Here is a 21440-nt window from a genome sequence, read left to right on the forward strand (position 1 = left end):
CTTCTCCCAGACAACCAGAGATAGCACAAGGGAGGTTCAAGTTGCATATTAGGAAAATGTTCATCAGTAAAAGAGTGGTTAAGCATTGGAACAGGCTCTCCAGGGAAGTGGTGGAGTCACCATCCCTGGAAGTGCTCAAAACTCAAGCAGATGTGGCACTCAGTGCTAAGGTTTAGTGGGCAAGGTGGTGTTTGGTCAAAGGTTGGACTTGACCTTGGAGGTCTTTCCCAACCTTAGTAATTCTTTAATTCTGTAAGGTCCAAGGCTATAATTTTTTGTTCCTCTCCTCCAGTTGTCCCTTGGACTCTTCTAAGGTAAAATTGAGGAGGCAAGGTTATATAGCAGGAGCAATTCTCCACAAAATTTTTATGGATTTTTATTTATTTCCAGTTTTACTTAATTGTTTCTCTATTTCACATGCCTCAAATTCTGTCCTGACTGAAGTTCTGTATTTGGAGCCAATAGCACAGAATGGTTCAAGGCTCCCAGTTTCATTTTTTTGACTATTCTCCATTTCACTGGTGTTGTATCAAGAAAGGTGGAATTACAAGCCAGACACACAAGCTCCATCATTAGCTCTGACTTTCACAAGGGGCATTTTCAGCTCTGTGGGTGGAAGTTTAAATATAAAACTTCTGTCCCTCAGGCTACAATTTAGCTCATTAACCTATTATATTACCTAGCCCAATGAAAAGATTTTTAGAAGAAGAAAGACACATAGAGGCCTTGTAGCATGTTGGCTTTGCCATATTTTTTTCTTTGCAGTTACAGTAGGTGCTCTGTAAATACTAAGGCCTGTATTAATCTCAGATAACCCAGTGTAAATCCAGGGTAACTGTCTTTCATTCTTCCCTACAACCCACTGGCCGCAGGCCAAGGATCTCACTCAGCACACTGGGTCAGATATCAGTCTCTCTTACCTGAGGGTAAACCCAGATTAATTCAGGCACTTGAGTTAATGCAGGTTTATGCCAATGCCATGCAGAGCAGGATCTGACCTCATGGGCTGTGCAGAATCTTTGGGTCTTGGGTAGGAACCATCACAGATTTGTGCTCTGAGGAGAAAGCAAATCTATGACACATCAAGCTGGGCTTCTACTAGCTGAGAAAGTAGAGGAAAAATCTGTTTCTACCACTTCACTTCTTGTATAACCACCTGGCACAACTTTTACTGGATTCAGAGAGATTGAACACTCCAGAAATGGAAAGCCCCAGTAAGGATCAGCTTGGCAAAGTGTAATGTTAAACAACATTCTTGTTGCCAAATAGTGTCAATAGTGATAAAGCACATCTGAAAAATCACCCAGAGCCACCTGCCCTCCCTGGGCATCAAGAGTTGCCAATTCCTTTACAGAACTTGCTGAGCCTGTGAAATGCTGGAGATGGGTTCTCATCCCAGGAGGACATTAACAGTAGGGAGAGAAAAAAAGAATCTAATTTCCTGTAAGAAAAATACTGGCTTTGTGCCAGACATTGAGGTGCTTCACACTGAAGATCAGCAGTCATTCATCACAGTGGGTGGTAACAAGGATTTGTAATTGCAAATTAATTGTTTTGGCAGGATTACAGGAGGTCTTATTCTCTGAGAGATAAACCCCCAGGCTTGCAGTACACCAAAAAACATGTTGGGTTTTGGGGCTTTTTTTTCAAAAATACAGTCTCCCAGTGCCAGGAAGGCATATTTTCCAAGCTCCAAATGATTGGGAACATCAACAAAATCCTCTATGTGCCTCACTTTTAATGATTAATTCATATTACATAATAAGAAGAGTAAATCAATGGCAGCTGTGGTTTGAGAGGTGTATTAAAAGCTGTTATAAATATAGAAGCAAAACTGTCCTTTGTTCTAACACTTATTACAAATTCATGGCTTGACCTGACATCTGTTTATGATAAGCTATGGACAACTTGGTTATTCTTCATAGAGGTCAGAACTAAGTTAATCTTCTACCTTGGAGAAAATAACTTTTCTTGTTGGATTAGAGAAAACTCTGCAGGAGGGGTGGTAGCTTAAAACTGTAGTGGCGCATCAGAGCTGACAGACCCTTCCCTGCCACTGAACAACTTTGTGATTTATGGCTGCTCACGTCCTTCAGCAGCACTGGAAGGTTGTCCACAGGCCTCACTGGTGCACATCAGTTGCTCTCCAGAAGGTGATGGAGCTAGGTGGGACAGGAGAGGATCCAACAAGCTTTAGTAGTCAAATTCCCTGCTCCTATGGTCCTGGACATAGCCAGGAGCCAGAGCATCTGTCCTAGACCTAAGTCCTGCCCCATGGACTGCTCTGAGCTGTGGTTCCCTGTGGTTTGTGGCTCTGGCACACGATCACTGATGTGCAAACCAGAGCCTTTCTTGCCAACAGCTAAATCTCAAAGCACCCCTCCCTACAGGACATGAGATCAAATGGCCCAAAATTGGTTTTACCAGCAAGGAACACTCTTGGGTTTGAACAGGGCTTCAGTAAGATGAATGCCACCCTTCTGCTCTGTGATTGTGTATCCCCACATCTGTGGAATGTCTTTAGCTGTGGGCAGGGGTGGAAATGTTGCATCATGGCACTAAAACAAGGTCAAGCCTGTGCCTAGGCTTGGGCTAAGAGCCAGCCCCAGTGGATGCAGCTCTAGTTGGGAACTGGGCATGGAAAGGGAAGAGATGCTGGCTGCAGAGCTGGCCATGTCCTTCCCCTGGGCACTGCAGGCTCCAGGAACCAAGAACTGTTTGTGCCTTTCAAGCTGTTCCTTGTTTGCACAACAAATTGCACAGCTCATCTCTACTGGAGTTTCTAGGAACATCCCTGGTACAAATTATTAAGGTTCTGTAGCAAAGGAGAATGTGCTGCAAAAAGATCAGATTGATCTGAGCACTGAAAAAGATCAGTGTTTTGTTTGAAGTGGAGCACGCTCTGCCACAGTGTTTTTGTCTCATATTCCAACACAGCCTCCAGTGATCCTATTAACTGGAAGAGTAACTTCTCTTTTTTGATATTTTATTTAAAAGCCTGGTCCATTAAGTGCATTTTTTTGATGGAGAGTTAAAGCCTTCCACCAAGACCAGTGGATTGGAAATGAAATTCCATTGTGATTTTTTTTACTCTTGTTTTTTAAAGTGAAAAAGGAGAAAGAGTGAAAGACAAGCCTGTTCAAGTATTGGCATTCATTTTCTCTGAGTTTCTCTGAGATTCTACAGTGTCTAGGATCATGTTTTTGAAAATAAGGGGAGTAGTAATTCACCATTTAAATTCTGTAGTACCAGTCTGAAGAGGATTTCCCCCTTGAATACCTACAGCACACAGTATGTACTGCTAGCAGGGACTGCTGTAATTTCCCAGTCCTTTCAACAACCTTTTGAGATTTATAATGACTGCCAAGGCATTAAGGTGACAATCTCCCAGAACACCTTTAAGGAGCAGTGAGTACCAGTGTGACTGACTGTGCAAAGAGATTAAACAGTGTTAGCCAACATCACACATGTCAGAGCTGGGTAGCTCCATGTCCAGAAAATGCTCAGGCAGGACTGAATGAGAGATGAGCAGCCTCTTGCTGAAATTAAAAAATCCTAAAGGAGTCCTTAGTTTAATTACTTTCTTTAATAAATTGCATTGGAGGAGCACTGATCATTAACTGATGAATAACTAATGGTAGCTAATAATGCATTCAGGGGGGCTTCAGTTCCCAGGATGTCCTCTCAGGATAACATCTGGGGTGGGGATAGAGCTCATGTGAGCCCTGAGAGCCTGGCTCAGCACAAGCAGCTCACAGTGCTGTAGGAACAGGAGGGATTCTCTAGCATCCAGCCTGACCCAAGTTCTGTGATCCCATGGATGTCCATTACTACTGGGGCTGTTTAAAATTACCTTGGTTATGCCTTTTGCATTAGGTGTTTTTCACCATCAGGTCCTTGCATTTGTCCTGGTGGAATAAGCTCTGGAGTATTTCCACTTTGTGCCACAGGTCCAGCCACGCACAAGTGCAGTAGGTGACCTGCTAGAATATGGGCCCCAGTGGGCAGCACTGAATCACCTCAGCTCTGCTTGAGCCTGTTCTTCAAATCCAGTTTGAAACCTTGTGAGAAGTAAATTCTGCCTGATTGGAATATTGGATTAAATGGCATTTTCTCATCAGCATCCACCTGGCCTCCACTGCACAACTACTTTAGGGGCACTGTCACTACCCAGAATATTCATGTGTTCAGCCTTTAATCTCTGAACTCTCTGTATACAATGGAGCTTTTCAGAATAGCAAAGCCAAACTTAATTATGCAGTGAGACATGCTGGATGTGCTGGTCAGGTCTTGTTCCTTGGGGTCGCACAGTTTGAAAGTACAGCTGTAGGCAGTTTGCAAAAATTGCTTCTCTTTTCCTGCTAAGATACTGTCACATCAGCCACGAGCATTTGCTGCCATAATTTATTGTTTCTTCCCATACTGAGTCAGAAGGGTATGCATTTTTTTCTTCTTGGCTAAATTAAACAAATCAGTCATTTCACAAAAGTTTCCAAATGAAAGATTGTTGTAAGCAAGACCAGATATGTTCTTTTACAGATCTGGGGTTCAAAAAGAAGAAAAAAAAAAAAAAGAAAAGAACAAGGAAGCTTGAAAAACAGCTTACAGATTGCTTTGGGCTAATTAGATCTTATCAGTGAAAAGACAGATATTTCTTTCTTTAGCATGATGCCATGGTGAAAGTTGACCTGGTGTTTATGAAAGCATATTGCATGCTGCTTTTCAGCTAGAACTGTGGGGTTTAAAGGAGTGATCCTTATAAAAAGCCTGATGTGAAGGTGTGTGGAGCACTGGCTCTCAGAGCACACATGTGTGTGCTATTAAGGTCCCGGGAAGGGAGCAATTACAGGACCTTTGTCATTCATCTCAGATGCTGTGTTAGAATGTTTTTAATAGGAACTTCTCTTGCTTTCTTTCTGACTTTCATAGAGGCAAGAAATAAGACCCCCGAGGGGAAAAACACTCTACCCTAACGCCTTGAATGCTTGAACTCTGAAGTCAGTAAAGCATAACTCTATCTCTAATATTGGAGCTTTAGCCATGGTGTTATCCTTGGCTTCAACAACTTCCAGCAAACTGGGGGCAAACCAGTATCTTTAAACATCAGATGCCTGCAGACTGATGAATAAAGAGAAAACCCCATCTTGCCTGCAGCTGACTTATGACAGTCATCTAGAGCTGGATCTCCCTCTGACAGATCAGCCCTCTCTGTAGTGGAGTGTGCTCAGGGTTGGCTGGAGGGATGCTGTGACCTCCTGCTTCTGCTGGGAAAAGTTTCTTACAAAAAAATATTTTTACATCCATCCCTTGGAGGTTAGAAAAGTGACATTTCTGAAGGTGTCCTGGGGTCTGAAATGTATCCCAGCCTCCCAGGAGCCCTCAGCAATGATCCATTATCCCATTCAGTCCTGGGCCTGTGTCTGTGCTGGTAAATCTGTTCCTTTTCTGCCCCCATTAAGCCTCAACAGAGGGATTCTTTGGACTCTCTGCTGTGCTGCCCAACAGCAGCCCTGCCCTGGCTTAAGTCATTCTCATTCCCCTCTCTTTCTCTGCTATCTTTTGTAGACCAGGACTTGATGAAGGCCCTGACAGATCTCAGCACTTTCTGTAAATTCATTCTATTTTAATACCTAATATTCTCCTGAGGCATTTGCTTTCAAAGCAATTAGACATCTGTCAGCACCTTTGCTAGATTTCAAGCTTTCATATCAGTATCCTAAGGTGGAAATAGCATTCCAGTTGAAAAATCATAGCTTGCTTCTAAGGTTAGAGTTTTTCAGTGAGTAAATCTTCTTTAAGCTGTTGAATGCAGCTGCTGCCTTGACAATTTGTGAGTTTATTTCCTTCTGGATATCCCCACTGGCTTGCATGTTAGTGCCAAAGAATGTGAATGCAGGCATTTTTGTCTTGCTTTTGCCTTCCTAAGCAGTGTTTGAACTGGGAGTTACAGGGGCTCTCATTAGCTTCACTTTTTGTAGCTGTTCATTAACCACCTCTATTTTACAGTGGTGAGCAACCCTTTGATCTTTGCATGGGGGTGGATTTCCAGTTTACTGTGCTTGTGTTGTCAGTTTAGGGCATTATGGTTAAATTCTGTGCATTTTGCACGTGCATTTTAGTGATGGTGACACCTCTGGCAGTGCCTGGTGGAAGGGAAAATCCCCTTCTTCCTTTGGCACCAGCATCTCTGCTCAACCCCTTGTCCCAGCCCCAGCTTCCCAGAGGAGGCAGATTGCTGGGGGGTCTTCTCTGCTGAATCCAGCCCTGAAAATTGTTCTGTGGATATGGTTCCTTGCTCCACAAACATTTGGGAACAGAGAGTCCATAGCAGTGCATTTAGCTGTCCAGAGAAGGAGAGAAGGTATTTATGGGAATTTGCTGTACACTTGGAGTTTGATTTTTATGCCTCTTTTAATGATGTCCTCTTCCAATAGTGCAGCATGAGTAACAATTCCCCCTTTGTATGTGTTTTGTATCTATTCCTATTTCCTATTGAAATTCCTAGGAAAGAAACTATCCAAGTACCGAGTTGAAAATTTCGTCTTAAAATAAGCCAGATGTCCAACCTTCCTTTAGCTGCCAAGCCCTAAAGAGTTCAAGAAAGATGTTAAAATCTGTCTTCCTGGCTGTGAAAAACTAATTGCATAGCATAGGTGATGATCCCAGTCTCCCAGGAGAAGGAATAAAACTGCTTCAGGCAAAAGCTCTGCTGTTATTTGTCTGAGGATTGGAGCTGGCAGTGTCTGTGGAAAAAAGTTTCACTGCTTGCCCTCCTTGCTGCTTAACAAATGCAGAGACAGGAACACAGATAAAGGTGGGTGAGTTTTTTTTGTGCTGGTATCTGAAAACCTCATCCACCTTATGAGAAAAATGCTGGTTTTGTCCTCTTTTCCCTTCTTTCTCCCTGTGTCCCCCCTGTTAAGGGCACAGGGAGTGCTTAAAAGCCAGAGACAGAGGTTTCAGGCTCACTGTTGCAATCATGTGAAGGAAGTCCATGGCCTGAGTTATTTAATGCCTGTGTGATAACAGCAGTTCTGTTTGCAAAATGGATGTACAATTCCCCTCCCAAAGCAAGGAGTTTGGGGAGGATTAAGATTAGTAAAGCACTGTGAAGACTAAAAGTGCCACTGAATCCTGAGGATTAAAGGTTGCATTTGACTGGTGAAGTGGAAGGGCCTAATAGTTGCATTTATCAGGATGAAAATAGTTCACTTTAAATCCAGTGGCTGTGCCTGACTGGCTTCCAGGCTGGTGGAAGTCACTGAGGGCACTCAGTGCTGGGAAAGAGCTGAGGGACACACAAAACTAATGTAATGCCCAGATCTCACTGCATAAATTCAGGTTGTGAAGGGGATTTACATCAGGGACTTTAATTCCTGATTTTTGGAATAGCTCACTGTAGGACAGGAGAAGGGTTCATTCAGCATAATCCTAAATACTATAACCATTGCTGAGGTATTATTTCATAGTGGTCAATTTTTTATGTAAATTCAACACCTGAAAAATCTAAGTGTAAAAATAGCTGTCATAAGCTGGTGTATTGAACCTAAATTGAAATAAGAAGATTGTAAAGGAAAAAAACCCAAACAGCAAGGATTTCTTGTGGTACTTCCAGACCAAAATGACCACAGCTTTGCTGTACTCATCCCCCTTGGATGTAGAGGTGGAGCCCTGTGTGCATCCACATGTTCTGCCCTTGGATCTGGGTCTCACAAGCCTCCACTCTGCACACACAGGATTTGTACCTGAACTTCAGTCCAACCTCAGTGATGCCCAACTCCTGAACCTCTCCAGTGTTTGGCATCTCTCCTTTGAGAATTACCTCTTGGAGGTGATGGTGGTTTTCAGGGAGAAAGCTCCAATGCCCTGACTTTGGTGAGGAACAGCAGAGGACAGAAAACATGACCTTTTTTAACATCATTCTGTTGATACCTCCTGGGCTTTCCCTCACCTCCTCCTCTCCCCCATCGTTTGCTTGTGTGTGGCTTTAGCAGAAACAGGAATCTTACCCAAGTCTTGCAAGCCATTGTTTCTTTATGTTAAATACAAGGTTCTTTTATTGACTCCAGCTGCTGCACCTCCCTGTGCTCACTGTGTTTGCTTTATTAAAATTGAACAGCGTGCAAGTAGGACATTGTAAATCACAAGTGACTGGGCCAGAGGAAGAGGGAGGGAGAGGGAGGGACTCTGACTGTATGACAACAAAGAGAGCATATGAACAGGCTGGGCCTCCTGGCTAATAGCAGCCAAAACTCATGAGTACAATTTGCAATTGCTCCCAGGAGGACAGGCAAGGGCCAGACAGTTAGCAGGGATAGATGGGAGTGAAACTGGAATACCTGATGTGTTCTCTCCAGAACAGAGCTTCTCAGGGCTCTGGGCACACAGGAGCTGCCAGCCTCTGCTGGAACTCTGGGATTTATCTGATGTCAGTGCCTGGCTGTGGAGGAAGCCTTGTTAGACCATTCAAGTCTTGGAGAGAGCTTTTAAACCAAGAACCACCAGGTCCCTCACAGAGAGGGAGGTGGAAGCTGCTGGTCCATAATTAAGCACTACATATTTTGCAGCTTTGCCTCTTCTTGACTGGTGGGAGGAATTGCATTTTTATCTGCTTGAACCCCATGGGTATCCACAGGGGACAGTCAGAGTAGGTGAACTCAGGGCAGAAAGACAACAGGTTCCTTCCCTGTGCCAGGAGAGTTCCTCTGCTCACAGCACTCCCTGAAGGTGCAAAACCACCACAGACAGCACAGCAGCCCCACAGAGTGTCCCTGGCTGCCACAGTGACCCAGCTGAGAGCCCTCGGCAGCACAGGGGCTGCACCCTGTGCCCTGGCAGTGACTTGTGCTGTGCTGTGCCACGTGAACTCAGTGTGCTCTCTCCTGCAGTGCTCCTCGACGTGCGGCAAGGGGCTGCAGTCGCGCGTGGTGCAGTGCATGCACAAAGTGACCGGGCGCCACGGCAGCGAGTGCCCCGCGCTGGCCAAGCCTGCAGCCTACAGGCAGTGCCACCAGGAGGTCTGCAACGACAGGATCAACGTCAACACCATCACCTCACCCAGGCTCGGTGAGTCAGGGGCCTGGGGGGAAGGTACCAGCTGCCCAGGGCGCTGCAGTGATTGTCCAGGACCAGAAATCGAGAGAGGCTCAGCCAGACTCCAGCCTAAATGTGGCTAGGTCCTGTCTGAGCCCTGCCTCAGGCTGTGCCCAGGTGGAGTGCTTGGCATGGCACAGGATGGAGCTGAGAGCAGCAGGAGTGCACAAATGGTGGGTGATTGATTGGATTGACTGACTGATTGACTGATTGACTGACTGATTGATTGATTGATCACAGGTGAGGGAGCTGGCAGGTGCATTGTTCTCCATCACAAACCCTTCCACACGCTGCCTGTGCTGCAGTGAGTGTGAAATAGGATCATTTATTCATGGTGCCCCAAGAAAATCCATGACTCTCACAGGTGGTTTGATGGATTGATTTCCCCAGAGGGGCAAGAGAACATCCAGCCTCTTCCTGACCCTGTGATTTTCTGTCACTTCCTCACCCTCGCTGCATTCCTTGTGTCCCTGGCTGGGATGGGAATATGGTGATAACCATCTCTCCTGAAACACCTAACACTGTACCTAAGACATGCCTCTAATTAAGAATGCCTCTGTTGATACAAATTTGTGGGGATCTCATGATTTTCCACATTGGTTTATGTACAAAAATATAAATATACTAAATGTATATTTTTCCAAAGTTCAGCCCTGTGTGTTCCACCCCAGCTCCAAGAACCAAGTTGGTTTCTTTACGTTTCACACATCATCACCAGTAAGATGAAGCTAAATTGAGGCATCAGCTACACTGGCCCAGCCTCATGGGTACCTCCTGTCCCCTTTTGGTAGAAGAGTTGTAAACAAGAAGAGGTTACCAGAAAGAGCAGCCTCCTCCTTCACATCTGAGCTGATCTTAAAGGCTAAGAAACCTCCAACACACATGAAAACACAGAGCTGCTAAGTAATAAAGAACCGTTTTCTAATAATGCTGTCCAGTATTAAATAACACTTAAACTAGGGCTGGACTTGAAGCTTCTGAACTGAAATTTGTTCCCCAAAAGTTTACCAGATGTTTTAAGAGAAAATGGGGACTTTCGTTCTTGCAAATGCACTCATGCTGAGGGGTTTGTGTCCTCTTTTGGTATGAGAATACTTCTCAGATATTTTAGCACTAAGAGCACAGTGGAAGGAAAACATTTCATTTGAGAAGTAAGCCCTTGATACACTGATGAGACAAGAATTCTATCCTAATTCACATTTTAGGACAAAGCAATAAAATGCTCATGTGTTTAGAAGACTGAGGAGGCTCAAGTCCCTGCTGAAAATAATCTGCAAGCAATTTGGGATGCTTTTGTTTCTAAACCAGGCTTGGAATCACCAGAGCCAGAAACAATGATATTTGATATTAGTGGAAAGACATATCATTGAGTGTTTTGCTCTTTTTGCTTATAAACAATTCTAATTGGATTATCTTTAAACAGAATTTTCTCTTTTCTGCAATGGAAGCAAAAAAAAAAATCAGAAAAAAATCCCAGTAGTCTGCAGACCCCACGCTGCCTTGTCCCTACTTCAGAATGGGTTTTTGTCTTGGATAACATTTCCAAAAATATCTCAGTGTGGAGTTCACCTCACCTGGCTTTTATGTCTGTGTCCAGTGTCTCTCATTGATGACACATTCAGAGGGATTTATCCTGTCACTTCTTTCCTGTCTTCCTTCACAACCTATGAGGGACCTTGGACCTCTGAAACGTTAGTCCTGGCCTTGTTGGTGGCTTAGTTTCTCTTATGTGAACTCTCCCATCTCAGATTCATAAGCTCTGTCTCAAGTGTTCTTGCCAGGTGTGTGATTTATTCATCTCCATCCCATTGACTGCAGTGTGGAGTTCATAGCCTTAAATCTGGGCTGCATCTTTGGGTGTTTTGTTCATCCAGGCCTGTTTGCCTCTGAGACAAAACAGGTGCAACAGGAGGAGGTTTGCTCTCCCCATTCATGTCCAGGGAAGGCAGGAAGCACTTGCAGAGCCTGATATTTTGGCAGAGAGAATCTCACCTGCTCTCCAGCGCCGGCAGAGTGAGCGTGGCCCTCCCTCCCCTCGGGTGCAGGGCTTTTGGTCACACCTGCAGTGCTGTTCCCTGGCTAACCTGGCAGTTTCTCCTTTCTTGTCTCCTCCCAAGCTGCCCTCACCTACAAGTGCACGGGGGACCAGTGGACAGTGTACTGCAGGGTGATCCGTGAGAAGAACCTGTGCCAGGACATGCGGTGGTACCAGCGCTGCTGCCAGACCTGCAGAGACTTTTATGCAAACAAGATGCAGCAGAAGAGTTAATGAAGCTGTGCCACCCCTTAGAGTCTTCCAGCTGTTGGTATGGAAATCACAGACTAGTAGGTCTGAGTACTGGAACTTCATGAGTTGCTACAGCGTGGTGGATCCCAAAGCACACCTAATGAGACTTGAAACTAATCCTACAGACTGGATACCAAAGTCATCTGCTCATCCACCTTAAAAAAACACACAGAAAGGGTCATCTCAAGGAACCAATCATTTCTGAGTATTTTGACATCCTCACATTTTTCCTTAATGCTTTTTTAATATATTAAATCACCAGCCACTGGATGGCTTGCTACCATTAAAGAAAAGGACAAGAGTTGCAAAGTGATTACTTTGGATAAGGTTATGGGTACCTCCATGGAGGAAGGCCTCTGGCAAAATAATTCAGCAAAGGTAGAGACATTACTTAATCTTTTAATCTTGGCTTTTATCTGTTGTTTTCAATTCCCAGCAGTTATCCCACTGCAGAGTGGGCTTGGAGGGACATGCATCAATGAAAGGCTTAGTTTAAAGAGAGGATTTTCTGTAAAAGCTCGTGAAAACTGATAGCAGAGGATGGACATCTCTGAATTTCCTACAGAAAACTCAGTATAATTATATCCAACATTCCAAGTCATATTTTTAGAGCCACTAATAGGGAGCGCTTTTCCTTCTAATTTTAAAAAACAATCCTCTCTATCTTTTCCCCAGAATAATAGAGTTTCTTTTGTGAAACCTAATTTTTCTCTGAGCTTAATGAAATGGAAGCTTATTAACAGCCGTAGATAGTTACTTTTAAACAAGAACCATTTACATGAGATGGGAGAAGCCAGAAATCATTTCATCCAGTAGAGCTCACTGAGGGATTGCTTGGCCTAAGCTCTCTCCAATTTTTAGAAGTCAATCAGATAATGAGACTGTTGGTTCTTATAAGAGGACTGTGAAACTGGATAGGGTTGGAACAGAAACTGAATTTGGAACAATCATTATGAAAAGGATGTAGTGGGGAGCAGAACAGGTGTTTTCTATCTCTGGGCTCTTTTACACAGCTGAGGTTATGTAGCTTTTGGAGTAACCAGAAGTAGCCAAGGATGCAAGACATTCAAAGTGTAACCTGGAGCTTGTGGGAAGCCAAGGGCTCAGACTTCCATTGCTGTCTTTGAATGCTCCCTGTGTCACTTGTGTGGTGCTGTCAGGTTTGGTGCTATAGGTTTGGTGCTGTCAGAGCACTTACAGGTGCTGCACACACAACACTCTCTGCCATGTCTCTGCACTTTAAACCAGGCTCCTCTCTGTGATGTGAGACTTCAAACAGGAACTCTGCCCAGGGCAGGCCTTGTCCCCTCCCTTGTCACACACATCAGTGTCTCCCTATCACATCTTGCTCCAACAAGCATCATTCCCTTGCCAGGGCCCAAGGCCATGGTGGAGTTTCAGCCCCCTCCTGGTGACAGGAACAGCCCTTTGGATAATTGCAGCTTTGGGAGTACAAAGCTCTGGAACTGCGTGGGACTGTTTGACTCCTTGGAGCTGAGCACAGAACCAGGCCCAGCTGCTCCCCCAGCCCTCGGGCCAGGCTGCCTTGCAGCTCTCACCTGGCCCCAGGTTGTCTTTGTTGCTGTTGTCTCTTTTTGTCAATGCAAGGAAGGACAAAGACTCTTAGTAGCTAACATGTCTTTAAAGCAATTTTTGCTTAGTACCGTTCTTTGCATATCCAGGACCTCACTGGAATAACCTATCAGCATTTCATTAAGGGCTAAATTTTTCAAGCACAGGGAGATAATGTTCATCAACAGACTAACCCTGTGCAGGCTTCACATTTACATCTGTGCTTGTGAGTGTGCAAATGAGTGTGTGTGCACCAGGGCTGGCCTGATGCACAAGGGCACATTTGCACAACTTTTTTCTTCAAGTGCCTGTCTCAAACAGATCTGCTTTCCAATGCCTCAGATGATTTTCTCTATCAGGGAAATGATTCCAGCTTGGTTTTTGTTATACTGGATTTTTTTTTTTTTTTTTGCAATTTATAATCAGGATTAGACCTCCTTTTTCTGTTATTCCCACCCTGCTGCCCAGCCCAGAGGTTGTGTAAGTACTTGGCAAGTAATCAAGGGAAAATTGCTGGCGGGGGTGACAGGGAAGATTTAGACAATACCAGGTGATACTCAATTAGGCAAATTAACAGGTAGAAGAACTGCTAATGAGAAAGTTCCAAGAGATCAGACAGAGCCTGGAGGACCTGGTTTATGTTCTTAATCAACAGTGGTGTTTCCCCCTTAGCCTGCAGTGACACTGGGACTGTCCTCGCTGCCTCCCTGCCCCCACAGCCACCCCTGACACCCCTCACTCCCTTTGGAATTTGCTGTTTTCTTCTCATGGGCAACATTTTCTCTGTTACCTTGGCAGAATTGTGTGAATTATCATTGCTGGGAATCAAAGGTGCTTCTCCACAGCAGGAACATTTTCCTTCTGGTGCTGATCTGTGACCCTCTCTAGGCAAAAGGTAGGACATAGGAGAGGAAGGATTTTAGGTTTTGTGTTTCTCAGTAATAATTCACTACTGGCCAGAGCAGGGTGCTAGGCTGGTTAGACCTCTGGCCTTAGCCAGGACCATTTGGGTTCTGGACCCAAAGGACACTTGGGTTCAAGCTCTGGATCCTACCTAAGGAAAAAGGAATTTACAAGGATTTTTTTCAACTGTATGAGCACTAAGAAAAAACCACCTCACTTGCTCTCACAGCTCACAGATTAGCATCCATCAACCTTTTATTTTTTATAATCAAACCCCCCAACGTTATTAAGAACTGATGGCACAACACAGCTCCATTTTATTCAATTCTCTTACTTCACATAGTGGCAACTATCACATCACATAACAGCCAGAAAAATAATAACAAGAAAGATTTAATTCTGTTCAATATTCCTGCACTTGTGGTTTTTATCACTGTATAGGAGCTTCACAATAGGGCAGCTATGCTCAGACAATAGTCACAGCTATGCTCTGCCCTCAGTTCCCACATTCTGGTGCACAGAAAAGCTGTTTGTTTCAGTGTATCTACGACAATACTTTTCTTAGTTGTTCATAAGAGATTGATGCTCTTTTGATTACAGTGGTGGTATTTCCATATTGTAAACAATACTCTGTACTGTTACTAAAGTACTGTACATTTCTAGTTGCACAATTGTGTTATTGAGTGTAGATTCTCACTATCTCATGTATGGTGCTATTTTTTGTTGGTGGAAAAGAATCTTAGCAGTTGATTATTGCTTGATATTTTATTATAATACAGGGATATATTCTCCATGGCAATAATATCATTTAAGTTTTCTCATTACAGAGTGAAATGTATATATTTTTCCATTAGCTAATTTGCATATGTACTGTATCCATGGTAATTTTCTTCTTGGTGCTGGTTATAAATAGAAAAAGATAAAAAACAGTCAAACTGAATGGAACCAGTTGTAAATGAAAGCCAAAAGAAAGAAAAAGAAAAAGAAAAAAGGATCATTCCATTTTGAACAAATTGAATATGTTGAGTAATAAATTTATTTTTTCCATAACAATTTTAATAAGGTTTCTGAACTTGAAGCAAAAATACAAAGCAAACCCAAAGCATGAAAATGAAGAGAAGGGAGTGAAGCTGTAAGTGGTACATTATGCATCTGTGTAATACTGGACTGAGACTGGGATTTGGATTAATCCAAGCCAACTGTTTAATTGCTGTGGTCGGTGTAAAAGGTCATTTGGCAGTAAAATTCTGGCACCTCAGAGTTCTCAGTGTGCTAAAAACCAAGAAATGATGGGTCTTGTCCTGGTCAGGTTGCAAAATAAAGCACGGGGATGTTAACACCTGAATGATGCCTTGCCAGGTCTGTGGTCAGTGACACAAGAGTAGAAAATTCCTGTGTGGGAAGAGCATGCCAGGCTGTGTTTGGGACATCTCTGTGTGTGCCTGGGCAGGCTGTGGGGAGGGGAGCTTCTGCCTGGGGAGAGGGATGTTCTGAGGGTGCTTTTGGGGAAGGTTGTTCTGGCTCTGCCTGAGCTGGGAGGGAGCAGCAGCTCCACAGGCACCCCCTGACAACGAACAGGGCTGAGCATGTGGAAATTTATACAAAATTTATACAAATTTATACAAAATGGAGCAAAGCAATCCCATCCATTGGGAAGGTACTGCATAACCCAGCTGCCCTCTCCCCTGGTGTGAAATAAACAGAATTACTTCAGTGCCACGTGTTTTGGATGTCTTTGTTGTAGGCACTGGCCAGAATCTTTGTCCTGTGAGCTGCCCCCCAGCACGGGGAAGGTTGTTTCTGCAGTCAGATACACCTGCAGGATCCTCTCCCAGCCTGCCTCACAAAGATGCCATCATCTGTATCCCACTCCAGCTCAATTCTTGTTAAAAGGGCACTTGGAGGTGGGAGCAGCATCTTTCTAAAGCAGCCTTAAAAACCCAGGAACATGGTGGAGTGGTGGACTTGGCAGTGCTGGATTGGACTTGATGATCTTAAAGGTCTTTTCCCACCCAAATGATTCTATGATTTTCTAACCAACCAAAGCAGAGTTGGTGTGAGAGCCCTCCTCCCACAATGATTTCCAGAAATGGAGTTTATAGTTTAATAACAGAGCTCATTTCCTGATCTCATGCAGGATTCATGGCACAGCTCTGAGATGGGCTTCTGAGGCAGCCTTGGGAGATCAGCCCAGTGCCAGCCTGCACAGGACCATTCACAGCAGCACTGCAGAGCCTCCCTCCAAGTGGTGCTGTACATTAATACATCATCCTGTTTGTGCCTTGCCTGCAGTCAACATCTGATTGCAATTGTTGACCTGTTTGAACAATAAAACCTAGCTCTGAGCCTGGGGAAGCCAAAGGGCTTTGCATTAAGCTGGGCTATGGCAGTGGGTGGGAGGGGTGTAAGGAATGCTGTCATACATTTGGCTTGAAATGTTCCTGGTATGTGCCAATACCTCTGCTATAAATCCAGTAGGATTATATACTTACTTTGCCTATTTTGCATGTAGCCATTTGCTGTTTCTCTCATTCCTAATCCCCATTTCTACCCAAGCCATTGCCCTTCCCTGTGAGCTCAGTTGTTTTTTTTATTTAAGACACCTCAGCCAAGGTCACTAAAGGCAGTGGGGTCAGAGGGCTCTGGTGCTGTGGCACAGAAGGATCAGGAGGAAAGTAAAATCCCTCCTCCCCTCCTTGGAGGTCACTTCTGCCTCTAGCAACTCCACCTGCTCCCTTCACTCTCCTGGTGTCCGTGGCAGCCTCAGCTGTCTCTTGCAGCAAGTTGGCAGCACCCTGCTTGCTCTGGAAGGAATTTGCCTTCCAAAATGTATGAACACTTTATCCCCACATCAGCCCCATGCTCACTCGGTACCACTGCTGAGGGCTCTGCTCTCTGGTAGAGTGAAAACCAAATGTTGCTTTGTGCTTTCCCCAACACCACATGGAGCATTTCCTTGGGGAAAGGGATGTTTTCTTCTTGCTAGAGAGTGCCAGTGCAAACACCAACACCAGTGTGCTGTGGAGTTCCAGGCAGAGAAGATACATGCCAGATGTGCTCCCATTCCATACACTCACACTTCTGATGGTGTCAGGAAGAATGGGATGGGATGCTGCTCTCCATGTGGCCTGGAATGGAGGAAAACACTCATTTTTCACCAGGAGAGCACTGGCAGCTCAACAGTCTGCAGGGCTGCCTCCACCACCCCACAAACCACCTGAAGGATCTCTGACAGCTCTCTGGAAGGTCCCTGCACACTACAGCACCACTGGAGCCTTTCTGGAGACAGGGGTGAAAGTACTTGGACTGCTGAAGGACTGGTGAAGAAGGGGAATCCTCTAACAGAGTCTTTCATGTTGCACCAAGATCAGTGCATCCTGTCCAGCAAAACCAGACAAGCAATTCTTGGGTTGGACTTCATTCATTTTCTTAGAAAAGACATTATTTGAATGTTTTTCAGTTCCCATTTCTTTCCCCAGCTCTGCACTTTTCCCCTTGATTTTGTCTCTGATGACAAAAGGACCCAACCAGACTGCAGCTTTGTTTGGCACCAAACTTCCCTCCTGAGATGATCACACAAGAAGCCTTTTATCACTCTGGGGGCTCTGAGCCAGAGCTGCTGTGGTGGAAGTGGCTGGGACTGTAACCCCAGGCTGTGGTGGGATGAGAGTCAAGCTCAGGCTGTCAGCAAGGGGAGCTGCAGCAGTGCCCTGCCAGGACACATCTGAACTCCTGAGCCTGCTTCCTCCAGTGCTGCTCTCATTCAGGAAAAGGTATGAAATCCACATCTAGACTGAATTTAAAGATTAGGTGTTGTTTAAAATAGAAATTCTCTCTAGAATAATGGTTTGACTCCTTGGAAAATCACTATAAATTGAACCTCCCCTGTTCCCCACTGCTCAATAACAAGATTTGGTTTTCTCACAGAGCTGGTGCCTCCTGTGCTGTGCTGGCTGCAGCACTGCCAGCTCTGTACCCTGCCCAGGTTTGTGTTGAGGAAGAGGGGCCCTGCTGGAATTCTGGAATTCTGCTCTCCTCAGGCATCATCACCCTGGAGCTGCTCTCACTCATGGCTTCTTCCCTCCATCACATCTCTAGCCAGCAATGCCTTGAGGAGGGGACAGTGACACTGAGCCCAAGAAATGCTGTCAGCCACATTTCCCAGAGGGTAAGGAAGATTCCATCTCTTTCTTTCTTGTTTTATTATTTTTTTTTCCTAACCATGTTTTGCTAAAGAAACAACTTTAAAGGGGAAAAAGGAAAACCCACATTATTGTGTAAGCAAGATGGCAAAGAGCTTTCTGTGGGTATTCATGTGCCATTCTTCCCTGCAACAGCAACTCTCTGCCTGTGGTGTGGCTGCCTGAGTATTCAGCAGGGGTGGTTTTGGAGCAGCTGTGTGCACAGTACCTTCCATCACAAGCTCTGTTCCCTGGCTGTCCCCGTGGCTCAGTTTATTTGTGTGCAAGGCAGCTGAGAGGTTATCGAGCTTCCCATCAGCTGTACAAACTCACAGCAGCCCCAGCTCTGTGTGTGTCCCTTTCTGAGAGCTGCACTTGGGGTAATCAGCTCTTGGGCAGCTCCTAGCAAAGATCTGCTCCTTCTGCAGAGGAGTTGCTGCCTGTGCTTGTGCCACAAGCTATGGGGGATCTGTAGCCATATGTGTAAGAAAGAAAAAGCTTATTTACTTGTTTTCAGCCTCCCCATAGGATGGTTCTAAAAGCAGAAGTATCCTTCACTACAGAGAAAAGAAAAGAAGATAAAATTGAAAAAAAAGCCCTCACATTTGTCAAAATTTTTGTAGATGTTTTTCAGGGTATCACTAAATCCTGCCAGGCACCTCCCTTTCCTCCCCTGCCTTCCCCAAATGCTTCCATTTTTGGCTAAAAAATCCCAAGTTTGGGATTTTTGGACCAACAATGTCAGCCAAAACCCAGGCTCTCTTCTCTAATTTTTCCACTTAATTTTTCAACTATCTTCTGGCAAAGCAGAAGCAGTGTTTTGATGGAAAGTTTTTCAACCAGCTCTGCTCATTAATTTCTGCCAGCAGTCACAGAACAGTGCATATTGCCGGAGAGGAGAGTGTCTGAAGGGCCCAGTGTGAGGCAGGAATGAGTAACACTCCTCTCCCAGCTCTGTGCCCCAGCCAGCTCCCTGCTCCTAATGAGAGACATCTTTCTAGGGAGGCTTCCAGCCTAAATCTCTCTTGGCAAGTCAGCTCAGTAACTCAGGTACTTTGCCAGGTTAGAGGAAGATGTGGGTGGGCATAGAAGGATCTCCTCTGAGCAAAGAAGCCTGGGACTCTGAGAAGCCACATTGTCCATCTCTTATCTGCTTGGACTCATTTTGGATTCCTGCAGGCAAGCACCAGTTGGCAGGGAAGGGTGGGGAGGTGGAGGTGGGGCTGGTCCAGCTCCCTTTCAAGGCTGGTTTTAGTTTGCTGTAATGCTGATGTTCAGATACACCGGCAGCTGAGCCAGGCACAGCCATGAGCTGTGTCCATGGAACCCTGAGATCTGCAGGGACAAGATCCTGAAGTGGCTGAAATGACACCAGAACATCCCTGCTGTGTGTCTGTTACCCATCTGTCCATGAGGAAGGGATTTTTTGGACTGAGCTCAAGGGAAGCCCAGCTCCTCTCACTTTTGGGTTCCTGTGATGACAGGAACCTGGGAGGCAAAGAAGGAAGATGTTCTCACAGAGTAGCCAAATTTTTCAGTGTGTGGCCTCAGCAGCCAAAGGAGCATCTGCCCATTGGCTGCATGGACAGTCTCCTCAGGGAAAAGCCATCCATCCACAGTCCCTGACATTTGCAAAGTGCTCTGACATCTTTCAGTGAAAGATCTTTTAGATGTGCAAAAGTTTATAGCCTTTCTCTGACCATGGCTGATTTTAGAGGGTTAACCTAGGAACAGGAAATACAGTGACTAAAGGAAAGCCATTAATATTAAATTCTACCCTTTGCCAGATTGTCTTGTGTTATCTTTGCTCTTTCATGAAATATTTTCCAGTTTTCCTCGCAGGGCATTCCTTACAGGGGCAGCAGCTAAGGAGCTGTAACTTGGCACATCTCCACCTGCTTTTCTGTAGCAGTGCACATTTGTGCTCTGGGATTTGAAGAATTTCCTTAGCCTCTAGAATTGATATGCAAACAGTCAGCTGTACAGACATCAATCTGTCCAGTAGACATGCCTTGTGACCTAAGGAATAATACAGGTGGTAGCACCATGCTGGTGACTCCTGAATTTCTGGAGCAAGCAGAATCGTTTTCCTACGTCAAGAAGACGGGAGGTCCTGTGTACACCCTCAAGTCATCTGCTGTGCTTGACTGATCACAAAACACCCACCAAGATTTCCCTAACAAAGTCCTTCATTTCTGCCAAGGAAAGCAAAGATTTTCAGGAAATGAGAGATGTGACCTTGCCACCTCCCAAACAGCTCGGGGGTCTCAAGATGCTCATCTCAGCAGAGGGATGCTCGTGCCAGAGCAAACGTGGAGCCCTGTGTGGTCAGTGCACAGCTCTTCCAGCATCCCTTCCTCCATCAGCTCTGTTGTGGTAAAAACAGAAGTGGCCAAACTTGGTCTTCTCCTGCCTGTTTGCAGTGCTGCTGTAAGTCCCACTGTGTCCAGGTGCTGCTGTGTGAGCAGGTGTGGAATGAGGGATGTTAAGACTGGGAGAGATGAGTGTTGATAGTTGCATAACCCAGCTCAAACCACTTCCCCCACTCATGATTTCTTCACAGCCAAAAGCTGTGCTTGAGCTGCTGGGCACCCTCTGGGCACCTAAATCCTAAGGGGAATTTTTAAGAGAGACAGAAATGGCTCCAGAGAGCCCCATAACTGTTGTTCACCAGGGAAGTCACCATTTCTGTTAAAAATAAGTCTTTCCTTTCCCATTGATACTTCTCAGGCTGCAAGGAGAGCCATTCTCCTGCTGCTGGAGGCTCTAGCTGCAGACACAGCCTTGGAAGGGAAGCTGCTCTCATGGCTACAGCAGAGGAATGGGAAGCACGAGATCTGGCATGAAGTGCTGCTCCCATTGAAGCCAGTGGGATGTTTGCCATTGGCTTCAGGGGAAGCCAAGATTTCAGTCTGCAGCCAGATTTGCTGGTGTGCTGTTCTATCCTGAGAGCAGGAGCAGAGAGGGTTCTTGGTTTCCTGATAAAGCTCTTGCTGCCTTCTCACCTCACACTGGCCCCTCCCTGCTCTCAAATCTTAGGCCTCTTTCAAAGCCTTGATGAAGAGTCTGGTGCATGATTTGTGCCTGTGGTTTGTCCCATGATTGGAGCTCTTGGACAGCCTCTCCACTGGGAATTGTGGACAATGCTGGAGAGGGGCATAAGGCAATAAAGCAGCAGGACAGGATGGGGTAAGAGACTTAGATGAGGTAACACACGTGGGATTTGCTGCAGGTAAATAACTGTGCCTTCTCCTCCAGGCAGCAACTTGGATCAGCTCTAGAATTAACTCTGAGTGGTTCAAGAGAGCCTGGAGGCATTGTAAAGATGGTGCTAGGTGGACTTCCCTACTTCACACCTTCACACCAACATGTTGGGAACCTTGATAGTTTAATCAGCATTTTTC

General features: G+C 45.3%; 1 protein-coding gene across 1 annotated transcript in view; it reads left to right on the plus strand.

Annotated features, from left to right (window-relative positions):
• ADAMTS17 (ADAM metallopeptidase with thrombospondin type 1 motif 17) overlaps nucleotides 1–15558 on the plus strand; it is a 156048-nt gene extending 140490 nt beyond the window's left edge. The window contains exons 22-23 of the mRNA XM_077185551.1: nucleotides 8889–9066; nucleotides 11211–15558. Coding sequence (XP_077041666.1) covers nucleotides 8889–9066; nucleotides 11211–11362 — 330 coding nt within the window. The 3' untranslated portion in view covers nucleotides 11363–15558. The remainder of the gene's footprint in view (nucleotides 1–8888; nucleotides 9067–11210) is intronic.
• Nucleotides 15559–21440: the final 5882 nt, after the last annotated feature.

The sequence above is a fragment of the Agelaius phoeniceus genome, chromosome 13 (assembly GCF_051311805.1).
Source record: "Agelaius phoeniceus isolate bAgePho1 chromosome 13, bAgePho1.hap1, whole genome shotgun sequence".
NCBI lineage: Eukaryota > Metazoa > Chordata > Aves > Passeriformes > Icteridae > Agelaius > Agelaius phoeniceus.